We start from the raw sequence: 20,617 nt of genomic DNA, 5'->3' as shown, positions 1-20,617 counted from the left end.
TACAATATATATTGCGCAAATACCCCTCTTGAAATTGGACAACCAAAAGTTACGTAAATTCTTCAGACTGAGTGTAGCAAATGGTGGAGTGATTCCTTCATCAGCTCAGCTGAAACATGAATACTTACCTAAAGTTGCTGAGTATCACAAGCAGGAGATTATGGAAATGGTAAAACAGTCTGGTTGCTTGTCAGTGGTCACTGACGAGTCTACTGATGCCCAAGATCAGTATGGGTTACACATTGTATTTGTTTTGCAAGACCTAAATGGTGAACATGCACCTGACGTACTAGAACTGAAAGCTGTCCTTGCAGATACAATTTACCTACAGGCTGTTAATTACAACACCGTTTCACAAGCTACTGTAAAGCGCTTGAATAACTTTGACGTTGATTTTGATGATGTCAGTGCATATATTTCTATATTTTGATGTTTAAAAATAATAATAATAATCTGTACACGTCATTTATAAATTCCCCGAAATACGATACTTTACCCGTGACACTGCCGTGAATTTTAAAGAAAATTTCCGCGATTTTCACAGGGCCTTAGTCATGTGCTTAGCATGCAGCAGAGGAGACCACCATTTTGCCTAATGTGGGGGAAGGTTGCGGCAGCACAGTGCAAATGCAACATGGAAGGTTTGTTTTGCTTTTCTTTTTTTTCTTTTTTAAAGGAAAGAAAGTGCTTACACATGAAGTAAATTGTGTTATCTTTCATTCTAAGTCTTTATAGGATAAAAAAAAATCTGACACTACAGTAATATTTTTTTTCTCGCCACTGAATGAAATATTTGGGCATGACTGTAGCACATGTAGGTGATGTGACAGGAAGGCAGTACCCCACTCTATCACTAGGTTGCACTATTTCTGTGAGACAGCGTGCCCAAACAACCCTGGTAAACTACAGGAGTCCCCCTGCTGATTAGTGCATCTCTGAAGACAGCCTGGGTGGTCAGATAGCTCAGAGGGCCCTTGTGTATGAAGAGGTCTCAATGTTTGAAACTAAAAAAAAAAATACTTGTAGCAAAGCCACCAGTATAAAAATTCAAGTTCAATTCAAGATAAAAGAAAAAAGAAGCTAAAAGACCCAGATTCCATTAACTACATTGTCACCACTAGATTAATACTGTTTAATCCACATGCATAGGGATTCTAAATAAGCATGTGCAAGTAACCATAACATTATGGCTGAAAGTTTGTAGTTCACAGTGGGATCTATTCAATTTATCTAAATGCAGCCACATCTAAATACTGTTTAGATCACTAAATTGGACCCAGTACCAAGGTAATGAAAACCATGGGCGGTATGTATAAAGCCAGTTTGTATCATGGGATTTGGGGATGAAATCGTAGGCTACTGTTAAGATCTAATTACTTCATATGGCAAACCACGTTAGAATTTGAGGTTGCGCTGTCGATGGTAATGAATAGAAGGTGTAATCTTCATCCATCCAATTAGACAATTAATCCATCCAAGCAATTAGACAATTAATACAATGCTAAATACCACAGAGGTACTTGAAAAGTTTCCTGATGAAATTTGGAAAGGGAATACTAACCCACTCTGCAGAAATCACCCTCCCAGCCTGGACTGCAGCAGCATTGTCCTGTTGGTGTACAGTGTCCATTCTTACAAAGGCGGGAGCACTCAGTGAGTAAGGGCTGTGGAGACTGAACCTGTCTCTTGCATTCTTCAGGGACCTGATGTCTATAAAGAGAGAATAAGCAATGCCAAAAAATTAGGTAATGCACATAGCAATGTTGTAAAGTCTGCAGATCCTGGCGCCTAGCTGAAGGGATTAAGCATGCTCAGACCAATCACTGCAAACAGTTAGCATATTTATTTTGTTGACCTGATTTATTGGTCTCCTCTGGGCAAAAATTTGAGAACAGATACCAACAAAAAACTTTATTGTAAAAGGGTGATAAATGAAAATACCAATGGTTTCAATAGCCTATCTTGTTAAAAACTATAGCCAAGTAAAAACACAAAAAATATCGTGCTTAACTTTTCTGTTAAAATTAAATATTTATTTTCCAATTCATTCAATAAAGAAATTCATAATAAGAAAAATAGTAAAATTTTCTTTGCACTTGAAATTGATATTTAGATAAGCAAGAAACCAGTTCCAACGATTACCAGTCAGCTGTAGCATAAAATATGTTCAGCAATAAGCCTGAAAACCAAGTGCAACATTAAATACAAAGTTACCAAATTATATAAATATGTACTTTAAAAAACATTACTTATTTAATACACATGTGAGCATATACTTTTTATACTATACCAATGCTTCCATGTGTTTGTAATAACAAAACACCACTCTTATTTTTATTAGCTTAATAAACTGTCTCAGTTTGGAGCTCATTAGCATTTCCAAAGGTTTTTGTGAAATTCAGAATATGAACCACATATGCTGGCGGGCTTAGACCTTTCAATAGTTCATTTATATTTAACAAGCACACTAATTAGATAATAGCAGCAATATGGGAAATAGAAAGTGAAGTGCTCTTAACAAGTTTACAACCTGTACATATTAAGGTGATAAATGCATGTACTGTGGCTTGGATGTTAACAGCAGAGTGCACGAAAAAAAAAAGTGATTACACTAAAAAAATATTTGTAAACAACATTGTCCAAATAATATTCTATTTCACTGTACATTTTCCACACAAGAAATTGGTCTTGTATTGAAAAGCAAGTGTTACTTATCAATAAAACATGAATTGCATCACTCCCCGTTTCCATTCCGAGGGAAATTCCTGTTATTTGGGGTGGTGGCATGTGCAAATGTCTTTTGTTGTCAATGAAAAGGTATTTTGAAGTGCCCCCCCCCCCCCCCCCCCTCCAAACTTACACTATTCGACAGTTCACAGGAATTTTTCACCGCAGGGAAACAGCTTGAATGATGTTTAATCGAAATCACAATATGACTGAATGAAGCTCCTGCACCACCAAGCTTACAAGACTGATGAAATTAACCAGAACAAATGATCTTATAACCACCCATATACAATAAATATTGTATAAAGAAAATATTTATAGGTGTCAATAAAAGTAGACCTGCTGAGTTGGGATACCTGTTGGAGTTAAAGACACTCATTCCCATGATCTATTACAGAAAGCAGACAAGGGTTTTCTTATTTAACTGTTTCTCACTATTGCAAAAACCTGGATCATTTCAGACAAATTACACATTTGGAAAATATGAGAATACACTGTGCCAGTGACACTCCGTCTTCACACAAGTGTGAACCCCCTGAATCTGGCTTCGACCTGGCTCATTGCAGCCAGCGTGATTGCCTGCACGGGGATCTCGTTCCCATGCTCTTCTCTGGCTTCACACACATAACTGATTTTTTTTTTTTTTTTTTTCAGATCAATGCTTAGTATATTTTGTGTGTTGCTGGGTCCTGACTTGATGGGCTGCACCGTGTTTAAAGATTGGTCCCTGGAGTGTTCTGTATCGCTGTTAACAGCACAGAGGTCAACACAAATACTAAACAGTTTGCATTACTGTCAGGGTGGTCATGAAAACAACACCTGCTGTACGAGCACTTGACAAAGCAGCTGGGTCAACAGGCACTGTGGGAATTTATCAACTTCGGGAGGCCACTTGCATAAAACACAGACTGATAAATTAAAAGAGGGCTGGCTATTAGGATAAGACTGTCCTATGCATGCCTTTTCTAAAAATGAATGGGAGGAAAAGAAATCGGCTGCCTACATGTTGGATGGTATAATCGACTATTGTTCCAGCTGGGAGACACTCTGCAAAGAACATAGACTAGGCTGAGGTTAAGGGAAAAAAAAGAAAGTATTTCATCCATAACTATAAAGCACTTAATGGTGGTATTTGTTGTAATACTAAATGTAGATACAATTCTATGAATAATGTTTCAACTGGAAGTCTTTCTCACTTTCTTTATTTGAAGACTTTGAAATGTTTGTCATGTAACTTATTTTGGTATAACTGAAAAGGGAAAATAGTTTTATATTTTTGATAAGCAGTCTATGCTTTTTAAATTAGATTTGAGTATTTTGAAACATGGATATGGATCCATGGATATATATACATACAGTGCCTTGCATAACTATTCACCCCCCTTGGACTTTTCCACATTTTGTAGTGTTACAACCTGGAATTAAAATGGATTTAATTGGGATTTTTACCATTTGATTTACACAACATACTTAACACTTTGAAGGTGCAAAATATTTTTTATTGTGACACAAAAGTTAATTAAACAAAAAAAAGACATTTGTTGGTTGCATAATTATTCACCCCCCTGAGTCAATACTTGGTAGAAGCACCTTTGGCAGCAATTACAGCTGTGATTCTTTTTCGGTAAGTCTCTACCAGCTTTGCACATCTGGATCCTGCAATTTTTGCCCATTCTTTTTGGCAAAATTGTTCAAGCTCTGTCAAGTTGGGTGGGGACCGTTGGTGAATACAAATTTTCAAGTCTTGCCATAGATTCTCAATTGGCTGGGCCATTCTAAGACATTCAGGTTCTTGTTTTTAAACCACTCCAGTGTAGCTTTGGCTGTGTGTTTAGGGTCATTGTCCTGCTGGAAGGTGAACCTCCGCCCCAGTCCAAGGTCTCTTGCAGACTGAAACAGGTTTTCTTCTAGAATTTCCCTGTATTTGGCTCCATCCATCTTGCCTTCAATCCTGATCAGTTTCCCAGTCCCTGCCGATGAAAAGCATCCCCATAACATGATGCTGCCACCACCATGTTTCACTGTGGGGATGGTGTTCTCAGGGTGATGAGCAGTGTTGGCTTTGTGCCACACATAGCGTTTTGTGCTAAGGCCAAAAAGTTCAATTTTGGTCTCATCAGACCAGAGAACCTTTTTCCACATGTTTGCTGTGTCTCCCACATGCCTTTTGGCAAAATCCAAACGGAATTTGATATGGGTTTTTTTCAGCAATGGCTTTCTTCTCGCCACTCTTCCATAAAGCCCAGCTTTGTGGAGCGTCCGGGTTATAGTTGTCCCATGGATGGTTTCTCCCATCTCAGCTGTGGATCTCTCCAGCTCCTTCAGAGTTACCATTGTCCTATTGGTTGCTTCTCTGACTAATGCCCTCCTTACCTGGTCACTGAGTTTTGGTGGACGGCCTTCTCTAGGCAGAGTCGCGGTTGTGCCATATTCTTTCCATTTTTTAATAATGGATTTAATGGTTCTCCGGGGGATGTTGAAAGTTTGGGATATTTTTTTATAACCCAACCCTGATTGGTGCTTCTCCAGAACTTTATCCTGGACTTGTTTTGATAGCTCCTTGGTCTTCATGATGCTGTTTGTTTAGATATGCTCTCTAACAAACTCTGGGGCCTTCCAGAAACAGGTGTATTTAATCTGAGATCATTGAATGGATTCCACAAAGGTGGACTCCATTCAACTAATTATGTGACTTCTGAAGGCAATTGGTTGCACCAGAGCTTATTTAGGGGTCTCACAGCAAAGGGGGTGAATACTTATGCAATCAAGACTTTTCAGTTTTTTATTTGTAAATAATTTTGAAAAATATGTAGATTTTTTTCCCCACTTCGACATTATGGACTATTTTGTGTAAATCAGTGACAAAAAATCTTAATTAAATCCATTTTAATTCCAGGTTGTAACACTACAAAATGTGGAAAAGTCCAAGGGGGGTGAATACTTATGCTCTATGTATATATATATATATATATATATATATTGTAAGATAGCGGGTTGTGAGAGACAGCAGGGAGGGGGTTAAAACCTCCCTGCGAGAAATGCACCTTTTTGTTTAATTTGTGTTTCATTGATTTGTTAATTGTTTTATTATTTAATTATCATCCGCACCTGGGCGTTATTGGAAATTAGGCCCAGGTGCGGGGTTTAAAAGAAGAGCAGGCAGTCTGTTCGGGGCTGCAGAGTGGAAGGAGGCAGAGAGGTGCGCTGTCTCCAGGTAGCCAAAGAAAGAGAGCGAAAAAGTAAGTGCGGTTTCAAACCGGTGTGTTTTGAGAAGGGCGGGTAAACAGCATAGCTGTCCCGCGTTAGTCAGGGTGTTACAGAAAGTTGAGTTAGTGCTCCAAGAGGAGCTAGGTGTTTGTTTTGCTTTTGTATTTTGTTTGTGTTATTTTTGTGGTTATTAAAAAATTAGCGCGTCAGCGCTTGAAAAATCCATTCCTGTGTGTGCTGGGTCGATTCTTAAAGGGGCAACGAACCCAAGTGGGTGTAAATCGTTTACATATGGTGGCAGAGAGTGTGGGCGCCCCTACGACCCGGGAAATGGAGACCATTGAACAATTAATTGAGCGAATCAACCGCAATACTGCTGCGCAAATAGAGCAGCTGGAGAGATGGGAGAAAGAGATGGGGTTGGCTCCATTGAAGAAAAGGGAGCCAACAGAATTGGAGCTGCTGCTCCAAGAATGGGAGCAGGCTAGCGGAGCTCCGCAGCCTCCCGAGCCAGAGGGGGAGGAGCCGCCGCTGCCAGAGCCCAGAGGGGAGGAGCCGCAGTCTCCCGAGCCAGAGGGGGAGGAGCCGCCGCTGCCAGAGCCCAGAGGGGAGGAGCCGCCGCTGCCAGAGCCCAGAGGGGAGGAGCCGCCGCTTCCGGAGCCCAGAGGGGAGGAGCCGCCGCTTCCGGAGCCCAGAGGGGAGGAGCCGCCGCTTCCGGAGCCCAGGGGGGAGGTGAAAAGTTTACCTCCACCACAGCCCCGACCACCGCCCCTACGGTCCAGTCCGGCACCGCTGCGTCCAGTCCCTCACCCTTTGCTCCAGGACACCCGGCCGGTCTTCCCGGACCTTCCTGCGCTGGACCTTGAGCCCAGGAGTGTGCAACACTGGCCACAGCTTTTCCCCTGGTCCCCTGCTCCGCTCTTCCCGAGCACCCAGACGTCGCTGGGCTGCTGCCAGACGTCGCTTTTGCTCCCCCTGTTCGCTGCTTCGCTTCCCCTGGGTGATCGGACGTCACTGCGCCGGTTCCCAGGGGAAGATCTCTGCCCACTGCTGCATCCTCCAGTGCCGCGGTCTACGCTCCGGTCGCCCCTGTTGAGCCGTTGGGTCCCCTTGTCGCCGGTGCGAGGTCCCTACCTGGCTGAGCCGGGACGTGGACCGATCCACCCTCAAGCCTGCCCGTGGAAGAGGGCAAGAAGGGACATTTATGGACTTGAGGGTGGGTGGTTGTGTTTTAGGGGAGGAGGTGGCCGTCTCGTGGCCTGTGTCTTGTAAAGACAAGGGGGGGGAAATGTAAGATAGCGGGTTGTGAGAGACAGCAGGGAGGGGGTTAAAACCTCCCTGCGAGAAATGCACCTTTTTGTTTAATTTGTGTTTCATTGATTTGTTAATTGTTTTATTATTTAATTATCATCCGCACCTGGGCGTTATTGGAAATTAGGCCCAGGTGCGGGGTTTAAAAGAAGAGCAGGCAGTCTGTTCGGGGCTGCAGAGTGGAAGGAGGCAGAGAGGTGCGCTGTCTCCAGGTAGCCAAAGAAAGAGAGCGAAAAAGTAAGTGCGGTTTCAAACCGGTGTGTTTTGAGAAGGGCGGGTAAACAGCATAGCTGTCCCGCGTTAGTCAGGGTGTTACAGAAAGTTGAGTTAGTGCTCCAAGAGGAGCTAGGTGTTTGTTTTGCTTTTGTATTTTGTTTGTGTTATTTTTGTGGTTATTAAAAAATTAGCGCGTCAGCGCTTGAAAAATCCATTCCTGTGTGTGCTGGGTCGATTCTTAAAGGGGCAACGAACCCGAGTGGGTCCAATCGTTTACAATATATATATATATATATATATATATATATATATATATAATACTTTGCACTGGAATTAAAAAAAAGTTTAGTAAACAAGCCCTTTAATAAAAGTATGTGCTTAAAACGCCTTTTATTGTTTAATCCTTTGTTTAAAGTTGATAAAAATTATTTACTACGTATTGTTAGTCTGGGGCCCTTGTTAAAGCACTCAGCTGGGGTCAACCAGGAGCTCTCATCTTCTTTATAAAGATTTTGGCGACACTTAAAAACATAAGTGGTTTATTGTGATGAATTAGGCAAATGATTCCATATGGTTTAGTGAGGAACTCTCCCAGTACACATTTCCATATAAAAAATACTATACTATGAAAAACGCAACATTTCCTATAGTATTTACTGTAGTTAGGGTTATAACCAATCAGGGACACACTGGAATGGCATGTGCAATTAATTTCTGTTTAATGACTATTGTTACAGTTGCTCGGCACAAGAAAGAGACACCTATTACAAAAATATTTACCAGTATCCAGTATCAATAATATTATGCACACTTTATTTAACAAGGAGACTTTACCTATCCTGGAGCTTTTCATTTTGTGTTTGACTCAGCTACTGTGCTTGGACTAAAAAAAATGTTTACAAAAAATTGGTAATTATTATAACTCATGGGAATGGTAGCTGCGTGTGGCTAGGCAATTAAGATAAGAAATCTCCTGCAATGGAGCATTCAGTGGCTTAATCAAACATAACATTGTTCTAATTATAGCAGTGCCGTCACTGGTAAATGCATGAAAGAACAAAATACTATGTTTCTCTTTCGTCGGCCCTGCATGACGTGGGTTATAGTTCTGAAGCAAGTACCGCTTCAGGCATTTCAAACCATTCTGGCATGGGATGGGCATCAAACATAATTTAACTACACGGTATACATCTGAGAAGCTGAACAATGCGTTTGAGTTAATTTTTATATGGGGTGGACTATTTCTATACTGCTTTATAAAATCGACAAACAAAAAAATCTTATACACGCTGATGTTTATTGAAATGCCTGCTGCTGCAGATCTACTTCTCGGATTGTTTAGGTCATTTTTAGTTTTTTTTTTTTTTTGCTTGTACCCAATTAGCGAAGGTCGTCATGATCAAATCATTATGTGTGCATGTAACCCTGTACTCTCCCTAAGTGCCCCTGACACACACAAAACACACCAGCGCTACAATGGGGGGTCCAGCTCTTCAGGTATATCACTGCAAGACCACCCTACTTGATCAGGCAACAAGAACACAAAGCCAAGGTCAAACATGCCAGCCCCATGTAATTAGATACTAATAATGGGTTTGATATGTAAAATTAGCTCAGGCTCACACACAACAGACTAAACAACCCAACAGATTGTGGAAAGAATTGTTCTTCGGAAAATCCTACAATGCCAGAAAACATAAATAAAATGTAATGGCCTTGACTTGAGAACTGTAGAAACATCTGCACCCTCATTAATTGCATTAGACTTGGGTGGCACTGTCATCACCTAGTAATAATTAGCAAGGGATCATTTTTATTCTTATTTAGACAAAAAATCTACCAAAACAGGTTAACCCTAAAAGGGCCGGTCCGTGTAGCAGATTTTAACAGCTGACCTTTTTTTCCAGATAGCACTGTTTTATATGTTCTGTTCAATGCACTTGCTGCAGACATCAAAAGAATATTAGTTGATTCAAAGCAAGACATTGGGCCAGAAATGAGTTTCAAGTCATGTCCCTTCCCCCCCATTTTGTTCTATTATTATTTATTTCTTAGCAGACGCCCTTATCCAGGGCGACTTACAATTGTTACAAGATATCACATTATTTTTACATACAATTACCCATTTATACAGTTGGGTTTTGACTGGAGCAATCTAGGTAAAGTACCTTGCTCAAGGGTACAGCAGCAGTGTCCCCTACCTGGGATTAAACCCACAACCCTCCGGTCAAGAGTCTAGAGCCCTAACCACTACTCCACACTGCTGCACCAAAACAATAATTTAGAATAATTATTGCTAAGTTGTGTAGTTTCCTTAAGACAGGGAAGTATATATTTGTTGCTCTGTTAATTATTTTTTTAAACTGGTTGGGTTTCATCCTTAATTACACAGATCTGAGGCAAAAAAATAATGCACTTTAAATTCCACTTGTTGTATTCAGAAAACTGTACCTTTTTGGGTCGATCAGTTTGTAGAGCTTCCCGCTGTGAGACTGTGTCATGCTTTTGCTGCTTGTCAAAATGTACATCTCACCTGTAAAGGCAGAAAAAGACCAGCATGCTTTAGCATGAATTGATGTATTTATTTGTAAACAATTGCATGTGTATGCGTGTGTGTGTTTCAAGAATTGTTACTGAAACCATTAAACAAAAAAATGACATTGAAACTATATAGTTGTAGTGATGGTAGAGCACTTGCACATTATATAGAATTGTAAACACATATCACTTATCTCTCTCGCAGGGTAAAACAAATTACATTCCACAGGCAAATTATGACCAAATGTTCGGTCGATTACTGAAACAAAGCTCTGGCTGGGCTTTGAAGCTTTTGGATTCACTGTACATTCTACATTCTGTTAGGTCTTGATACATTTGTTCTTGATATTTAAAGTAAGTGTTACATGGTCATAATTAGTCAATGAAATCACAGTTTGAAAGAATAACTTGTTATGCAGCTGGTTCAGTGACGCTCTGGTGTCATTTCCCTGCCCAGGGGTGAATTACCTTCAGTAGATACAGATGCTCAGATTCACCACTTGATCAAGTTTACAGACTCTGCCAAGAACACTAACTCTTTGTACTCTTTCAAAAAAGATGAGATCAAAAGGCGTGCAGACCTGTTTCTCATATGTATTGACTCATTTTCAATTCCTGATGCCTTACTTCAATAAAGACTTGTTATGAATGCAGTAACATGCTCAAACTATTCAACATTGAAGCTTTAGTCCTGTAAAACCTTACACAAGCCGTGGCTCAATTATATATTCGTTTAAAACCTTGTGGATCGTCTCAGCTTATCCATTGCCATGGTCAACTGTTAGCCAGGCATTGCCTGTTGCCGCAGGTATTGCAATATTGCCTAATTATAAGTTGCTCAAAGAGGGACTTTAAACTCTTGATAAAAGCTGAAATGCGCATGCTTTCTGCAATAAGAAAAGCACTAATGGTGAGAAGAAGCTTCAGTATTGTGAGATGGTTGAGTAGAGGTGGATGGCATTCAATACAACCTTTAAAGGGCAACACCTTCGATTTGAGAAGCCAGTTTCACATTGTCACCTTACACTCCAGCATATTCTTAACATTGTGCTGCATTATTCCATAATTGCATATGGCACGTAAATATGTAATTATACATAGAGCTTCTGTTTTTCGGGTTTTATTAATTGTATTTTTCGGTGCTTATTTTTAGCTCGACAGTACTTGCACACTTAAGTTGTACCTTCTTTCCTTTGCTGTCTTCCACAACGAAATCCCTATGGTCATGGGCACATTCTGGGGTTTTTGTGTGGAGGCATTTTTGTACATTTTGCCACAATTATGTTTTAAATCCTCCGTATCTTAACTGTAATACAGCTTGAAATCATTCAGTAGTTGGGGCGGGTTTAAAGTATTGAGAACAAATCAATGATAGATGCAAGTCAGGAAGGTGGGACATTGCCCAGCAACACAGGGAAATGTATTTATTGTTATTTTTTTAGTAGGTTTTATTTTTTAATTGGAAAAGGGTAAAGTCAACGTGAATTGATGAACCATTTCCACAGTTTTTCCGGTGTTTTCCAGTGTTTATTGGCTATCCACCGATTTCATTTTTTTTTGTATTGGGGGTGTTTTATCGGGTTTTATCGGTTAAAACTGAAAATCAGAATCCCTAATTATACAGTACAAATGGAATTGAAGACATTACCAAAAAATGTATGCAGTTTAATGCTATTATGTATTTTAATTGGGCCCTTCCCTTTATTAAATATCTTAAATAACTTGTGCATTATACTAGAAAAAAATGAATATGGTTCACTTGAACCTGATATAGCCGCAGGTGTTGTGTTCAAATAATTTAGAAATTATCAACTTTTGGGCAATTTTCCATAATTTTAACTTCTTCACCATCTTAACAGTACCATCTAGTAGCCACTGGCTAAAAACAAATGCAATGTACTGTAAGGAGCTGAGTTCAATTGCTTTCTTCTTTTACCTGTGTTTCTGTAGCATTGTGTTTTTCTGCAGCTTCTTTTTATTTTTCACAAGGCAGCAGTTCAATAAATAATAAATAATCTATCCCAGCTCTACAAATAACTGCAGGTACTGCCTACTTAGCTGGTTAGTTACGGTTGAACATGCTACATTGTGGAAAGGTGTTTCATGGAATATAACATACTTATTCTGTAGTAGGAAAAACCTTATTCAGTGTATTTCACCACAATAAAATCCTAAAATTATTTCCCAGGATGAATTTTTTTTTAACACAGATATAAAAATACAATATAATACTACGATTAAACATTTAAGTTAAGTATGCAGTTTGCACAATTGCAATATTGTTTACCCAGCTAACTGTTAAGCAAAGATGTTTACCAAGTTCATCTTCTCCAAATCCCAAGATGTGACCAGTAAGAGAACTCTGACATGAACTGCGGCTGCCAAAACACAGAGCCTTCTCCTGCCAATGTTTGCCCGTTGCTGTTTTTTGGAGGGTTCCAAAATGTCTGTGTAAATAAAAATAAAAAACATTGGTTTCATCAATGAAAGTACTGCATCCTGATTGTTAAACTGACTCATTGCTTGTCACTACAATAGACCAATCAGCCACAGTTTACCAAAGGACCTTGACAAACCAGCGTTGTTTAAATGCACTGAATAACAGGTGTCAAATGGACAGTAATGGGGATATTATTTTTAATTGCATTTGAAAAAATAAAAAATCTTCTTTTCATTACTCTTATCCCATTTGGAAAAAAACAAAACAAAACTATATATGATTTAGCAAAATTACTATAATTCCCCAAATTAGAAAGATTAACGGTATATTTTGTAGAACACTCATTTGAACCTTCTTCCCCCTAGAACCTCCCTAATAAAACTTTACTGTGGTGTACCAATGTATAGTAAAGCACAGAAACGCCAAAGTGAAAGCATAATTAAACACAGCCCACCATGGTAAACCACAGTGATATATGGTAAAGCATAGTAAAACATAATGATATAGCATTGTGCAATCATGGTAAACTTCAGTTATTGTTTACCATAGCAGGCTTTTATAATGGCAGCTACTGCTTTCGCTAAAAAGGATACTCCTTGAAAGAAACAGTGGTTAAAGTGATATTTTAGACCATTTACATTTTCATGTTAACTTTTGTGAAATTCAGGGGGCATGAACCAGAGCTTCGCTATTTCCTAATTTCACCTGTCTATCATCATTGACTCCCTATTTAAACCCAGTCACAGCTCAGCTCTTTCTCTTGTGTTAGCTTTTTTCCTCCTCCTCCTCCTCCTCACTTTTTTCATATGACACGTGCCTCTGTGTCGGTCTCTTCTGGGGGGATAGCGAGTCTCACTTCCCCAACCTAGAGTTCCCATAACTCCACAGGTTCTTCGTGCGGTCAGAGGTGACCACCGGCCACACTTTTCTTTCACAGCTCATGTGCTATGTCTTGCCTCAAGAGAGAAGGCTCTGTCTTATTTCCTCTTTTATCCTCCTGGGACGTGGCCCTCATTCTCTTAGTGCTTGAGTCCCACAACTAACAATTATTTGTGTTCTTTCAGATTCTCTTTTCTTCCTTACGTCAAGGCTTCATATGAGCCGTTCCGTCCTCTGAGGGTTGAACCCGGTGCGCTAACTGGGACCCAGTCGCGAGGCAACACCTATACGACTCTCCGAGTAGTCAGAGGACTCTGTGTTTTCAGGGGCCCGGAGGCCGATAGGGCCAGCCTCGACTCCATAGGGAAGGCTCTCTCGATTGGAGTCCGGCCCATCCTTTTCTCTCTCTCTCCCCTGCTCTAGAGGCCAAGCCTCAAATCCTAAGTTGCAAAACACTCCCTTTCTCTCGCAGCCCTGGTTCCCGCCCTGTGAATTAATAATAATAACCTATAATGGATGTTTTATATGTATTTCAATTTGTTGTTTCTGCTTTGCTATTTATTTGCCACATTTACTTACTATTCTGCACAATTTACTATTCCCCACCATCAACCTAGAGCCCTAGAGGAATAATTGTTTAAGCAACTTTTGCTGGAACAGTTAGTAAGAATGACAAATAAGGATCTAAATGGAAACAGCAATAGAGAATCATACAGACACACATGATAGGATATTTAACCATAGATACTTCCAAGCAGAATCCTTTTTTGTACTACCTTTTTTTTTTTAACATACCCATTCCTATCCCCGAAGACATAGCTTCCATACAGTCTCCTTGACTGGCAGCCCCTGTATATAAACCCTCCAACTAGAGGAGCACTACTGCTGGATTTCAGTTCAAAGAGTGAAGGTTCATTTTCTGAAAGACAAAGAAATAGAGAGAATTAACTTCTTACATTAATATATGTTGTTGTGCGTAGTCCTTAATCATGAAATAATAAAAAAGAAAATGTTCTGTTATTTAAAACTGTAGACTAGCCACGTCTAGAAATGGAACATACTTGCCAACAGTTTCTTCTTAGTATCTTAAAAAATACATTTCACCATCTTACAGTAGTCTCTCAGCTGTACACGTTTTACAATCTCAACTGCTAGATCTGTTTCAAATGGAGCACAGATCCTGTAATTTAGAGCTAACTGTGGCAATAAAAGTGGGCACCTCTCCACGGAACTGGGTTGGGAGCTCATTAAGAGGCCTAATTTTAAAGCACTTTACTCAATGTAACATCCCATGGTTAATAATAAACTACTTAAGAATACTTAAAAATATATATTTTGTCTGTTAATTCTAGTTTTGGGTGAATTTTTCCTTTCCAATAAAATTGAATTGCAAACTGGAACAAAGCCATTCAAAAAGTCAAATAACAGTGTTATCTTTTTCAAAATAAAGCGTTACGGTACTTTTTGTTCAAATCTGGTCATCAAAAACAAAAGCTTTGGTAACGTGTGGAAGAAATTAGAAAAAAGAAAAAAAAAACATCTAGTGTGCTGACAAAAAGTAGTACTAGATAATATAATAATACAATAGAACATACTTTTAAAATGTTTTTACCTGGGACAAAAAAACACATACTGTAACTAAAGCTATTTGCTATGGATACATATTTCTAGCCATTAGTTATATCTCAAATGCACATAATCATACACTGAAGCAACTGAATCCCTTGTCCTTGTCAATCCACACTGCCACATGATATCGTCAGAGCTGATGCCAAGCACAAAGGACATAAAGCTGTCTTTTACAGACATCATACTTATTGGAAAAGTCTGTTGTGGGCTTCTGCATTAGCCTTGGTTGTATATGAAAATCAGGTCCAGAACTTTATGACTGCACATCTGTATGTAAAGCAGCAACAGCCAAAGCAATTTTATGGCAGACTGAGTTAAAAGCACATCCCTGCTGATACAATATAGCTGCTCCAAGCAAAATGATGTATGATATTCTTCACTATATTATCATATGTTTTCACTGCTAATGTTAAGACTGGGTGACAATAAGACTTTTTCAAGTTTAACGGGATAGATTTCCAATTACAAATGAAGCTGGCTTACTCCTTTGGATTAAAAGGACCAGTTGAAAGAATTGTTATTTAAAATAAATGTATTTATTGTAACACCGAAGGGAGAAATGCAATACCGGAGAACGATAAACCTTTGCAGATTCAGGTGACGCCACTGTGTTTTTCACACTGAAGTGGCCAATTATAGCAAATCTTTCAGAGGGGGGAGGCCAGACAATAATAATGTATGCTAATTGTCAGTTTTGGGGAAGGTACAAATGGGGATGAAGCCTTTAAAAAGATGGGAAATAAGAGAAAAGACTGCTGACAATACTGCACTAAAGCTCACCAGGATTATACTGGGACAAACTTTATACGTAGTCAACACAGTAAACATCTGACCAGTAAGTCTTGGCAGTTTGATTAGCTAGTGTGCTCAAACAGAATGAGACCAATATGCTAAAATTTCCTTTAGTAAACACGTTGATTTAAAAAACAAAAAAAAGCTAAACTGTTTGGATACCGTCAAAAAACCGTAAAAACCAAAACATCCGTATACTGCATATTTATTCTCACAGGATTTACATAGAAAGCTAATTATTTTTCTTTTAGTAAACTAAACATTTCCTGGCTCAGATTACATGAAGTGAAATGTGTTACTGAAGCTCTATCAATTACACGCACACTAGAAGGTCTAGTCACCCTACAGAACCTACCATAGTCTTTACCCATGGATATCTGCAGTATTCTTCTTGCGGTTGCGTTCTTGCTACTTGAGTCCGAGCAAAGTATTAAAAGGCTGCCGTTTGTGTCTATCCGACCCTGATCCACAGCACACCTAATGAGAAAAAGCAAACAAAATCAGAAAAAAAACACCTGAAGACAATGTGCATTGCTGTTCATTTCCAGAGAGAATACCTTAGTAGGTAAGTTATAGCAATTGCTGGTTAACTGGTGACTAGTTGTAACTGTGAAGAAGTTCACTGGTTCCTATAAAAACAAACAAACAGCTGACGTTTACAGTCAGTGGAATCATTAACACTACATCTCTGTGAATTTCACAAGATCCCTTAACAGCACAGCCACCATGAATCACACTAGATTATGAGGGAACGGAACACGTCCTTGTTAGCCATGAAGAAACTAACAAGGTTTTTTCTGTGCAGTGGCAAGTAATCAATAGCACCCTCCCCATCCCCCCTTTCTTAAAGACATCATATAGCACATACCCACTTACCTGCCTGGATTATGAAGTCCATGTGCAAATATTTCAGGTGGCTGATTGGTGCTGTTAAAGTAGGGGTTATTCCTTGGTATAGCATATGGTGCACTGCAACAGTCTGTATCTACATCCACTCTCAGTACAGAGCCTGTAAAATCACTAGAAACATCATATACCTTAGGGGCGCTGTTCTTTTATCAAATCATCAACAACAAAATAGAAAAATAAGCATGACACAATATATAAAGCTGCAGAGTTTTTAAAACATTTTCCATAACATTAAATAAACTCTGATATATTACACCTTTTTTTTCTAACTAATGAATTAAAAATGGTCCTGTTCAGTAAGACTTTTAAGTATGTAAAAGTAGATCAAATGACTCGCTGTGCATACTTCGTACTTGCTGTCTGTCAAATAATCTATTTACCTTAATCCATCCATCTCCTCCATGTCATCTAGTGTGATCATCCCATCCCCAAAGAAAATATGCAAGAAGCCATCAGGCCCAAAGAGCAGCTGACCTCCCAGGTGTTTTCTGTGTAGCTCTGCTACCTCTATGAACACTCGCTTTGTTCTCGGATCCACCTGGCTGGGGTTTTTCCTATTAGAGGGGAAGCCAGTCAGAAAAATAGAAACAAGAAAAGTTGCAAGCAAAACCTCTTAAATTTTCTTAAAAATAAAATATACTTAAAAAAAATCTATTACATTTCCATTTTATTTTGTTGGTATATTTAATCTTAGATTTTTTTGGTTTTATCTGCCCTCCAATTTTATTTTATTTTACAAATACTACAGTGTCCACAGTTTTTACTTTAAACGCAGCTTAGGGGGATGTACTGTACAATACACTGAAGCTATATGCTGTTCTTTGTCAGAGAACATATTAGTAAACATATTTATTTTGATGTTGGCACCTCCTAATTGTCGGTGTCTGATGTTTTGCACATCACAAAAAAAGCACAAAACGTCTACATTCCTCTGTATTGCACAATAGTTATGTACTTATTGTTTCTGATCTAGCAAACACAACCACATTGCAGACTGTTTCAGCTACATCCATACCTGATTTTTTTAGTGGTTACCCTCAAGAATATAATAATGATACTATCTGGAGAGCACAGACTTGCATTTGTTCTGCAGTACCTGGATACTGTGTATTCCACCACTCTAAGAATATGGTCGTGTGGTCCAATGGCCCACCGTTCTTGGTTGGTGGTATAGGAGACATACAGCTTTCCATTTTTCTTGTAATTGGGATGGAATGCAAGGCTTAAAAGTCCTCTTTCATCTCCTCCCTGCAGTCAAATGAAAAACACAAAGAATCGTGAAGTTAATCATGTTCTTTACTGTGTTGCAGGCTGGAACCCAAAAGAGCTCCCCCCTCCCCCCCCCTCCCCTCTCTCTGTTCTTTCTCTTAGGATAATCTGTGCCTGAAACTTTCCTTTTCTTTTCTCTCCTTGACGACTGCATCACAAATGATTATAAAACATTTCACTTGAGGCAGCGCGCTCTCCTAGCGGGGGCACACACTATTGTCTTGGGCGCTTATCTGTGAGCAGGACCTCTTACTGCCCCATTGTGAAGTGATTTGTGTATGTAATCTTTGGAGGTATCCATGAATACAGGTTTAAGTGGCTAAAAGAATTTATTAGGTTGCTTGTAGTTCATAGAAGACACAAAGGTCTAGAATCTTCAGTCACTTTTAATCCGTGCAGAAACCAAAAACCTAAAACATGGGGTTAGCTGCCAACTCCCACTGTCTTGGCAGCCTGTTTAGAAAACAGTTAAAATTGCTTGTGTAATACGTCAACCTTTGTTTTACCCTGGAGGCAACTACATCAGTTGTCACAACTCTGGTGGTCTGTTCATCATAGTTAACTGTAATAAGCAGCTATATCATTTCAGTCTGAGCAATGGCAATCTTCTTTTTTTTCATAGATAAAGCGTAGATGGAATGAGTAGAACATTAGTCTTTATGTTTAGAAGAATGTTTACAATCCACACTGCAAATATTTGTTTCAGTGGTTGTTTATTACCTTCAAGGCACCCCCCTCCCCCTTTCTATTACAGGGCATGATACGAGGTGAAAAAACAAGACCTGTGTGATGAAACTGAGCTAACTGGCTCTTGCAGCGATAACACCCTGAATGAATTAGTCTGTACTGCTGTCATGCCATGCTAAATAAAAAGCTTTTTTTGATTGTTCATCTATTTGCCATATGCTCCAAAAGAATCTGCAAAGGAATGTATTAACACTGAAGGAACTTCTAGGAAAGAAAAGACGCTAGGAAAAATGCATTTTATACATGTACGCTTTGCTTAATGCATTCAGCTTGACAAGCAGGGGCTAACTCTAACACAAGTAATACCTATGTAATCAGCTATGCTTAACCTCAAAAAGTTTCCTTATGCCAAAACACTGTTCAGAAAAATGAGGCACCTGACACCTTTGACCGTGCCATAGAAAGTTATGTGTATTAAGTTCTGTTTTTTTTTTTTTCCATGACTGGCTAACAAGAAAGCCATACTAATTTGCTCATAATAATAATAATACTATGACTGAAACTATTGCACAGTTGATTTCATTTTAATAACCACTTTTTGCTTTTCACTTGAAATGTAAGATTCCCCAGCATTAATACAACTATACAAAGCAAACCCAATATGCTATGAACCCCTGTCCATGGAACATTTTACTTTTAACTTCACGACCACCAAGAAACTGCTGTAAATGCAGTGAAATACTAGTTTTCACTGACAATCCTTCTCACAATGTAATGAAGCAGGCAGGCCATAACTAATAAATTGTCCTGAGAAAGTAATACTAATTTTCCCAAAGGCACAGAAAAATCTACATTGAGCCAACTTTAATTTAAATGGTTTGTGCTCTTTAAGAAATGAACCATTTAACCTGCTGATATACAACAGAAATAAAGATAAATCAATGTGTTTCACTGAAGTTGAACCACACTGCAGTTTTCCAGTAGAATAAAACTGCAGTTTTTTGACAGTTAACACAAGGACTAAGTCTGAATTATGGTGCTTTAAGTATATAATAACAAAACAAATAAAAAGAAAGATAACTGATGGTTTTTAGTATTTTATTCAGAGCCAGCATTAAATAAGTACCCACAGTTATGATAGTTAGGGGTATTTTGTACAAAGACGCTATAATAATATACAAATATGTCACACTGTTGGTAGTTAAACTGTTGGTATTGGCAGTGCATGTAAAAACGGGTCATTTCTGAAGGTCTCTTTCCATTTCCATCAGCCTCTAAGGTGGAAGGGTTAATAAAAGTAATATTCCCTGTAGCATTTGTTTTTCAGTTCTGGAAAAGATTTTAGAATGTGAACCCTCCTTGTTCATTAGAGTCGCGGAGTATCCCTTCAGGAAAGTATTCCCCAGCTCAAATTTACAATCAGTTGAAGAGCAGCAGCATTGTGGCCTCACTAGTAGAAATAGTGTTGAAAAGACCGACCCCCCCCCCCCCCCCCCCCCGTGAAATTACAGTTAACTGACCTGTAGTTCAGTGCATTAATCATTATACCTTTCCTGGTATGCAGCTATGCAAAGCAATACTAATGCAGTTCACAGAATAGATGTACACACTGCAAATCTTTACACTATAAATCAAACCACTGGAGTAGAAAAAAAAACATGATACTGATAGTTGGAAGAAAATAAATGCAGAACACTTTTCACAAAAAGCCAAGGCATTCCATGCACAGCAAGCTGAAGAAACCACAGAGTGAAATAATTTCTCCACCTGTTGACATGTTAATGGGTCTTGATTAAATGTGAGGTTAAAAGAAAGAAAACAAACCCTAAGAGAGCTATAAAAGACCTTCAACTTATTCAAAATACTCTGATTTGCAGTTTGTATAATGAAGACTGCAGTTACCGCCACTTGCAGGTAATCAAGCATAAACACGTCAGATTTATATATTTTACGCTATTATGCTATGCATAAATCTGTTACGTGATAAGTAAGCAAGCATTTCAAGTCACACTT

General features: G+C 39.0%; 1 protein-coding gene across 1 annotated transcript in view; it reads right to left on the bottom strand.

Annotated features, from left to right (window-relative positions):
* The window catches only part of LOC117408571 (hedgehog-interacting protein-like), a 38,203-nt gene that overhangs the window by 3,549 nt on the left and 14,037 nt on the right, over positions 1-20,617 (bottom strand). Inside the window, exons 5-12 of the mRNA XM_034013686.3 lie at positions 17,745-17,896; positions 17,029-17,202; positions 16,616-16,759; positions 16,095-16,216; positions 14,114-14,237; positions 12,316-12,446; positions 9,913-9,994; positions 1,562-1,710 (exon numbers count right to left, since the gene is read on the bottom strand). Coding sequence (XP_033869577.1) covers positions 1,562-1,710; positions 9,913-9,994; positions 12,316-12,446; positions 14,114-14,237; positions 16,095-16,216; positions 16,616-16,759; positions 17,029-17,202; positions 17,745-17,896 — 1,078 coding nt within the window. The remainder of the gene's footprint in view (positions 1-1,561; positions 1,711-9,912; positions 9,995-12,315; positions 12,447-14,113; positions 14,238-16,094; positions 16,217-16,615; positions 16,760-17,028; positions 17,203-17,744; positions 17,897-20,617) is intronic.

This window comes from Acipenser ruthenus, chromosome 2 (assembly GCF_902713425.1).
Source record: "Acipenser ruthenus chromosome 2, fAciRut3.2 maternal haplotype, whole genome shotgun sequence".
NCBI lineage: Eukaryota > Metazoa > Chordata > Actinopteri > Acipenseriformes > Acipenseridae > Acipenser > Acipenser ruthenus.
The sequence above is the reverse complement of the archived record's forward strand: the minus strand, read 5'-3'. Positions and strand labels throughout refer to the sequence as shown.